At 34.6% G+C, this 9394-nt stretch overlaps 1 protein-coding gene across 1 annotated transcript; it reads left to right on the plus strand.

The window, feature by feature from the left end:
• The first annotated feature begins 5479 nt into the window (after nucleotides 1-5479).
• On the plus strand, nucleotides 5480-8147 carry LOC115981535 (pentatricopeptide repeat-containing protein At3g04760, chloroplastic). Its single transcript, XM_031103742.1, has one exon. The coding sequence runs from the start codon at nucleotides 5760-5762 to the stop codon at nucleotides 7512-7514; it is 1755 nt and encodes a 584-aa protein (XP_030959602.1). The 5' UTR covers nucleotides 5480-5759; the 3' UTR covers nucleotides 7515-8147.
• Nucleotides 8148-9394: the final 1247 nt, after the last annotated feature.

Raw genomic sequence — 9394 nt, forward strand, 5'->3', positions numbered from 1 at the left:
TGCTCCCCTGTGGGCCCCATTCCACTCACATCCCCTTCAGGGGGCTGTTTGGGGGTAGCCCTCACCAAGACGTTGATCTTCCCATTGAAGTTCTGGAATGCCGAGGACAGGGTAGTTTCTCAGCCGTTCCCCTTGACACCCCGGCCATCGATCATTCGTCCTCGGCAAAAGACCTCCTCGACATGGGCCCTGGGCCCAGATAGAGTTTGGGCCGGATTGTAAACTTCCCGGACCCACACTAAATATTCATAAATTATATAATGAATGCTCAGAGCCTTATAGCTCAATGATATTGTGTGGTGTTTTTAACATAGACATCTAAGATTTTTTCTTTTTTTCTTTTTTCTTTTTAGGAGAGTTTCAATCTATGACGTTAGTTTTTAATGAATAAAACTTAAATACAATACTTTAAGTATTATTCCTTAAGTTCTCCTTTTAAATTTCAACCATCTATCTAATTTAACAACTCAGGCAAACGATGTTAAAATACCATTTCTTTCTTTTTCTTTTACTATACCACAAGACAACCCCATGGCTTTAAATCTCTGTCTTTAGGACTTGATCTTTTCCTTTTGCTAAAGAAGAACTTTAGAGATCTTAATGAGTGAATCCTATATCTGTTGTGTATCATCATCAAAAGGCCAACAAAAAGCCAACTAAAATTTATACAAAAAAACTACAACGACAAAAAACTCTCATTTTCTCTCTCTCTCTCTCGTGACTTCCCTAAAAGCCTAAATCTCCAAAATTAAGGAACAGAACTTGCAAAATCTCTTCAAACCCACACCCAATCCTTCTCCAAGTAATCTAAATTCCTTTTTATTTTCCAAACTCCCACCTTTTCATCTGCATCTTCTCCTTCTTATGCCTTACCTTCTTCTTCTTATGCATCATCCACTGGCCCTTCTTACCCTTTGTCGATTTTCCAGAATCCAAATTGGTTCAAATCGAGGGTGCGAAATAGGAAAGATCTTATGTCATGGGGTTCTTCATTCTCTCATGTATATGAGGGGGGGGGGGGGGAAGAGATGGTATTTTAAGTTTAACACCGTTTATCTGAGTTATTAAACTAGACAAGTGGTTCAAATTTAAGAGGAGAATTTAAAGAACAGTATGTAAGATAGTGTATCTAAGTTTTGCTCTAAATATATATATACACACATAATTAGATTGGACTTTGTCAAATTAATTCCATGTATATAGCTCATGCAATCCAAACTAAATGGTTGTAGTTCCACCTTAATCCTGATCACAGGATGTGTTTCCAAGAATCAAAACAGAAACCCCTTCCCCACTTAAAAAAAAAAAGAAGGCGAAAACACTATTTTAATCCCTACATTTTGGCTTCAAAAAAAAAAAAATCCCTACATTTTGGAGTCATAGTCAATTTGGTCCTTACATTTTTGTAGCAATCAATTTAGCTCCTAATATTTTCAACTTGAACTCAATTTGGTCACTGCCGTTAACTCACTAACAGAAAATGCCAATGTGGCAAACGGTGTGTACAGTTGACATACTTAAAGCTTAGGTGGCAACTAAATTAATAATATAAAATGACACATCAACATATAAGTAAACAAAATAATTTATCAATTTAAAGAAATTTAAAAAATTAAAAGAAAAAACATGAATTTAGATTTGCTCCTGAACATGAACACCCAGAGCCCAGAAAAATTAAATCCACGAATCTCAGCTCTTCAATCCGTGTTGGAAAGGAAATAGAAGCCTAAAAAGAAGGCGAAGAGGAGTAGATGAAGATGAAGATCAAGGTGAAGGTTTGTGGGTTAATTTGGTCCGAATTGCATGGAACTGCGACCTAAATGTTGGGTTCTTGCATACATCATTCTGCACCACCAACCAGCCACATTTAATATAATTTCACCCCTTAAAAAAGTAAAACAAAAAAGCCCAGCACGTTACTATTAAAATTTAAAACATTGGGTTTATATTATCAAACACTTGAACTAATGGATCTCAACCATCCAAACAAATTCAAATTGCATACACTTAAAAACCCACAAACAAATATTCAAAAAATTTTATTGAATCCCCCTATTTTCGCATTATTATTAGCAAAATATAAAAGACCTTGTGTTTGAAGAGTTTGATTTAACACTTTTTTTTTATATAAATTTTTTTAATGTTTTGGTTTGTGGGAGAGAGTAACAGTTTCGAATTTTCAATACAAGGAGAGAGCATGAGTGGGTAGAAATAGATTTTAACTGAAGAGTTTGGAGTCAAGAGGTTTTAAGAAGTTGTAAGATCACCTTGTTCTTCATCTTCGTCTATTCTTTCTTCGCCTTCTTCTTCTTTTAGACTTCAGCTTCCAACTTGAATTAAAGAGATGAGATTTGTGGATTTGATTTGGGTTTAATTTTTTTTGGGTTTTGACTGTGTTCATGTTCAACAATAGATCTGAATTCATGTTTTTTCTTTTAATTTTTTTAATTTCCTTTAATTGATAAATTATTATTTTTGCTCATATGTTGATGTGTCATTTTATATTATTATTTTAGTTGCCACCTAAGCTTTAAGTATGTCAACCGTACATACCGTTTGCCACGTATGCATTTACCGTTAGTGAGTTAACGGTAGGGACCAAATTGAGTGCAAGTTGAAAATATCAAGGATCAAATTGATTGCTACCAAAATATATGAACCAAATTGATTATGACTTCAAAATGTAAGAATCAAAATAGTGTTTTCGCTATAAAAAAAATTTAAAAAAAAAAAAAAAAAAAAAGAAAGGAATAAGAAGAAGGAAATGTATGCTTTTCATTTTAAAATTCAATACCATAAAAAATTTCCCTTCCCTTTAGTTACATATTAAAGATTAGACTAAAATGTAAAACTCATCCTTTAAGTTTCACCATTTTTCATTTCAGTCCTCTAAGTTTACATTTTGTCATTTCAGTCCTTTAAATTTCAGTCATTCTCAATTCAGTACTCTATTAAGAATCCGTTAATTGCTGCCGTTAACTTATTTAATATTTATTTCTTAATTAAAAAAAATGTTAACTAAAAATAATCAAAAATTAAATACCTTAAACAAGGTCGCTCCCCACGTTATGTTTTCTCATCTATATATATATATATATATATATAAAACCGAAGTCTTTGCTGGCACCACAATTTTCCACGTCAGCACAATATTTAAAAAATAAAAAATAAATAAAAATTATAATTTCTCAAAACCCTAGCAACCTTACCCCTCTCTCAAGTTAAGAAATATAAAGTCACGGTTTCTGCAAACTGTCTCTCTCTGCGGACGTAGGAAACCCTAAAGCATTCAAGATCTATAATGCACGGTACAGATTTTAGCTTATAAAGTTCAGCTTTTGTAAGGTTAGTTTTGTTTATATATTAATTAATACATAGTACTTTGTTCACCATTGAATACTCATATAATCAATTTCCAATTCAGTGTTCAAGAATTAAACCAAAATTCTAACTGCGCTATCATAAAATATTATTATTAGTATGAATTTTATGGAGTTGCGGTGTTCAAGAATTAAACCAAAATTCTTTTAAATTATCTATAATATTTTGTCCTCTGAAAATTTTATCTCTTTGATTTTATTATATTGTGTTTCTTAAGCTATAGAGAGATTTTTTTTTGTTTCTGCAAACTCTCTCTCTCTCCAGATGTAGGAAGCCCTAAACGCACGGTATAGCATTCAAGATCTACAACTCACGGTATAGATTTTAGCTTATAAAGTTCAGCTTTTGTAAGGTTAGTTTGTTTATATATTTAGTCCTTACGTTTAGGTTTAGGTTTAGGTTTTAAGAGATTTATATATTACTACTATGTGGCTAAATTTCCCGTGACATCAGTTTTATGTTTTTAACCAAATACATCAGGAAAGCAAGAGAAGGCACATAAATATTTAGTCCTTACGTTTAGGTTTAGGTTTTAAGAGATTTATATATTACTACTATGTGGCTGAATTTCCCGTGACATCAGTTTTATGTTTTTTTTTTTTTTTTAATTTGTTTTATGTAAGGTTAGTTTGTTTACATCAGTTCTTTATCTCAAATATAAGGCTTTTATTTCTACCGCAAAAACTATTTAGGTATGTATCCCTTACAAGCACACATGAACTTAAATTGTCTTTTAATATATGCATGCTTTATTATTTTCTAATAATTTTCCCGTGCATCGCACGGGTTAGCGACTAGTAAAATAAAATGATGGATTTGTCATTATCTGTCATGAAAGGAAAGGCAAAATTTAAAATAAATAAATTTTGGAAAATAATGAAATGACATTGCAAATCCCTGGAATCACTCGATGGCTTGTTCGGTGTGGAAGGTGTCGTTTTTTACTTTGATGCCTTGGCAGATGACGCAAGTGTTCTTGTCCACGAAAACTACCGGCGGAGGATGCGTAGCCGCGGCGACGTATTGCCGAGTCTGAGTCCATGAAGAAGAAGAAGAAGAAGCTCTAGAGATCGAGCCAATCAGCTTGGTGAAGACTTGGCGACCCATCTAATTCTAATCTTTCTTTCACATTTTTTTTTTATAGCAAAGATTCCATTTGTGTCTAGTGTCTGTCTTGCCTTCCTCTGCTACTGCTAGCTCTCTTTCTTTCCTAATATTTTGGTGGGTGGGGTTTCAATCTTGTGTTCTTCAGAAGTGGGGAGTGACGTTAATTTTTTTTTTTTTAATTAACATTTTTTTAAAAAATTAAGAAATAAATAAATATTAAATATTACATATTAAATAAATTTGGGTAAGTTAACTGTAGCAATTGATAGATTGTTAATGGAAGACCAAATTGAGAAAGATTGAAACTTAAAAAATTGAAATGAAAAAATACAAATTTAAAGGACTGAAATGAAAAATGATGAAACTTAAAAAGTAAGTTTTACATTTTAGCCTAAAGATTATTTTTCCTCTCTCTCAACTATTATTTTTATTTTTATTTTACGTCCACTTAGTGTTCATTTGCCTTTAAATTTTTTGTTTAACTTTTAACAATTATATACAACTTTTTAATTGTTCATTTTTTTTTTCAAAGTTTAAATATATTTTAACACATTTTTAATAAAAATAATGACTATAAAGCTAAATAAATTGATACCAAACGCATTATATTAGTGTTTGATTGTTAATATTGCTACTTACTAAAATGATTAATATCATTGTTAATGGACAAATTATTTTAATTTTATGAATATGTAGGATTATATGACTCATTTCTATAGAGAAAATATAGTCCAATAATTCCGTAAAATTATATTCTCTTGCATGTTTCGACAGGGGTTTTTATTTTATTTTTTGAGGAATTTTTGGACAGGGTTTTTAGGGCCGAGTATTTAGGATAGCCCAAACAAAGGTCGGAGACTCCATGTCCCAGTCTAGTCCTAGGACATCTGATCCGACCCAGCCTCCAAAATCCAAACCATGCCCCACCCCACCACATGATTCCTTATCTTTAACCAAAATCCCCCAAAAATAAAATAAAGATAATAATAATGGAATCTTTGTTATCTTCAACACGTGTACTGAAATCCCATAGAGAATCTGTGTTGGATAATACAGTTGGAGTTTCAAGGTGTCTCAACTCTCAAACCCAGTAATACATTGAACAATCCTTAATTCATAAAGTGGTTTCATCTTGGACATAACAATATTTCAGGTATTTTTTTTTGCTCTCTTCTCTTTAGTTTTTTCTTCAAAATGTTAATTAGTCCTTGAGCTTGGCTGAACCACACCAAGAACAAAAAACACACACACACACAAAAAAAGAGTTGTCAATGACAAAAATTTCCACTGATTTTTGGCCTCAGACCCTGCCTTTCATCATCCCACTGAAACCCACCTCACATTCACATCAAAGCAGCGTTTTTGTGAGTTGTGGAGTCCCTAACCCCAATGACAACAGTAACAGCTCCAGAAACCCACCAAAGGTCTGGGTTTCTGCTAAAACAAGGCCAACCCATTTGCAAAATGTTGATTTCAAAGAGTCCCATTTGATGAAAGTACTCAATAGGTCCTGCAAAGCAGGCAAGTACAAAGAGTCACTCTACTTTCTTGAGTGCTTGGTTAACAAGGGTTACAAACCTGATGTTATACTTTGTACAAAGCTCATTAAAGGCTTCTTCAATTATAGAAATATCCCAAAAGCCATAAGGGTTATGCAAATCTTGGAAGAACATGGTGAACCAGATGTTTTTTCTTATAATGCATTGATTAGTGGGTTTTGTAAGGCTAATCAGATTGTATCTGCAAACAAAGTGCTCGATAGAATGAAACGTAGGGGATTTTTGCCTGATGTTGTTACCTATAATATAATGATCGGGAGTCTTTGTAGTAGGGGAAAGCTTGACTCAGCTTTGAAGGTTTTGGATCAGTTAATGAAAGATAAATGTGAGCCAACTGTGATTACTTACACAATTCTGATTGAGGCAACCATCCTTGAGGGTGGGATTGATGAAGCTATGAAGCTTTTGGATGAGATGCTATTGAGAAGGCTTCGACCTGACATGTATACTTACAATGCAGTCATTAGGGGGATGTGCAAGGAAGGTATGGTGGATCGTGCTTTTGAGTTTGTTCGGAGTTTAAAATCCAAGGGTTGTGAGCCTGATGTGGTCTCATACAATATTTTGTTAAGGGTACTTTTGAATCTCGGGAAATGGGATGAAGGAGAGAAACTACTTGCTGAGATGTATTCAAGAGGTTGTGAGCCGAATGTTGTTACTTACAGCATTCTAATTAGCTCACTTTGTCGTGATGGGAAAGTTGAGGACGCTGTAAATGTGTTGAAGGTCATGAAGGAAAAGGGGTTAAGACCAGATGCTTATAGTTATGATCCGTTGGTGTCTGCATTCTGCAAAGAAGGGAGATTGGATTTGGCTATTGAATTCTTGGACCTCATGATCACTGATGGTTGCTTGCCAGATATTGTGAACTACAACACAATCTTAGCCACTTTATGTAAGAATGGAAATGCTGACCTGGCTTTGGAAATCTTTGAGAAGCTAGGGGAAGTAGGTTGTCCTCCCGATGTGAGTTCTTACAACACAATGTTCAGTGCACTATGGAATTGTGGGGACAGAGCTAGGGCTCTGGGAATGATATCGGGGATGGTGAACAAAGGGATTGATCCTGACGAGATCACTTACAATTCACTTATATCGTGTTTGTGCAGAGATGGGATGGTAGATGAAGCAATTGGGTTGTTGGTGGATATGGAAAGCAGTGGGTTCAAGCCGACAGTTATCAGTTATAACATTGTTATTCTTGGATTGTGTAAAGCTCATAGAACTGGTGATGCCATTGAAGTGCTCGCAGCAATGGTTGAAAAGGGATGCCAGCCGAATGAAACTACTTACATTATGTTGGTTGAAGGGATTGGTTTTGCGGGATGGCAAGTTGAAGCTGTGGGTTTGGCTAATTCCCTTATCAGTTTGAACGCTATATCTGAAGATTCATTGAAACGGTTGAACAAGACCTTTCCCATGTTTGATGTTTACAAAGAGCTCACCTTGTCTGACATTAAGAATTAGCTTCCGCAGATCTACTTTGCATATGGTCCAATCTCATTAATAGGGCTTTGTGAATGGGATCTACTTTCCCATGGTTATTTTCTCTGTTGTATTATTTTTTCAGATAGACAATCATGAAAGGCGAAGAAACAAATTTATGTCAATGGGGCATACTGATAGCAAAAATACTGAATGTTAAACTCATTCATATGAAGAGTCAGCCTGACAAATTGAGTTCTAACTGGCCAGTTGACATAATGAGAAATGGAGTTAAAGGTGAAGTAGACTTTCAAAGGAAGCAAAAAGGAAGGAAGAAAATTGGATAAGGATATTTTCAGAATAAGCAGAAAGACTATTGACTTAAAAGTTTGGCATATTTGACAGGCAAATCGCCACATAAGTTCAATTTTGGAGGCAGCACTGATAGACAGCTTTACAAGATGACACGGGAGAAGAATGATGATGTATATCGTATTTTAATGTGTTACAATTTCTATTTATGTACTTTTTGTGAATCTTATGAAGTACTTTGCATTGTCTTCTGAATCTGTAATCAAATATTCCAGAGCTGATTGCATGAAGTATTTAATTCACGGGTGCTGACCCGCCAAAACTCTATTTTACTCATTATTCAATCTTTTCCTTTCTAAACTACCAACCGAGCACATGGATTAAAAAACTTCAGTGATGCTGCCGACAATTTCGGTTTATGTGAATGAGAAGCCAAACTGAGATGATCTAGATCCTGGGTACAACCCCCATTTCTTTTTTATTATTTGGCTCAATTATTTGATAAAATTGTTGAAATTTTGCTTATTTTCGTACCATCTCATATCTTGAAAGGTGACAGATTATTTGTTCATAGAACTTGGTAACAATCTGGGGTGACAGGTTAAAGAACATTTCTTGCTTGTTATATAAAGTGCACTATTTCAGGTTCAGCAAAGTAAAATTTTTCCTATAAAAGTTTGCAAACATGAAACCCAACAGAAGTGCAGCCTCAATCCTCTTAATTTTGATTAGTGTATAAGTGAGACACTGGTTTTAAATCCGTAATTCCAATGCAGATTGCAGTTGCCATAACCTTTTTCCTCTTGAAGCACAAAACTTCACATTGTTAATCTTTAAGCAAGGAAGAAAGAAAATTACTACGAAGTCTCATCTCTTGATAGAAAAGGAGCTAGTAGCACGAGTTTATGGAGCTAAGAGCATTAACATCAAGTATGCCAACAGCCAATTGTTAAATTTTTAACATTTGATACACCAAACACCAAAATCCTTGCTTCATGAGATGTGCCAAATGCTATAAGAAATGGCATGGTGCTACAATACAATTCTAAAATTGCCACAGTACGGTTCCAAATGCTAAAAAAAAAAAGTTTTTTATTCTTTTTCTCTCTCATCTCTCTAAGTTTTCCTTCTCTCACGTTCTTTCTTCTTTTCACACCTACTCTCTCTTTCTTCTTCCTTCTCTTCTCAGGCTTCTCAGACCCACTCTCTCTTTTTCTTTCTTCTTTCTTCCTCAGACCTCCGTCTCTCTTTATCTTTATTCTCCCTCTCTTCTTGCAAATCAAACTTTGTCGTGGGGATTTGCCTTTTTTTTTTTTTTAATTTGATGGTGTTGGATTTGAAATTTGTTGGAGGATTCCGGCGGTGGTGGCTGTGAGTTTGTGACATTGGTGGTTGTGGGTTTGTGGCATTGGTGGTTGTGGGTTTGTTGTGGTTACAGGTTTGGTAATGGGTTTGTGCCGGTGGTGGCTGTTGGTTTCGTAATGGGTTTGTGCCGTTGGTGGTATGGTTGCGGCAGTGGTTGTTGCTTGTGGCCATAGCCCACTAGTTATGTACTTGTGTTATGAATTGGGGAGTTAATATATTATTTTAATGTATTGTAAATATTATTT

This window comes from Quercus lobata, chromosome 3, assembly GCF_001633185.2.
Source record: "Quercus lobata isolate SW786 chromosome 3, ValleyOak3.0 Primary Assembly, whole genome shotgun sequence".
Lineage (NCBI taxonomy): Eukaryota > Viridiplantae > Streptophyta > Magnoliopsida > Fagales > Fagaceae > Quercus > Quercus lobata.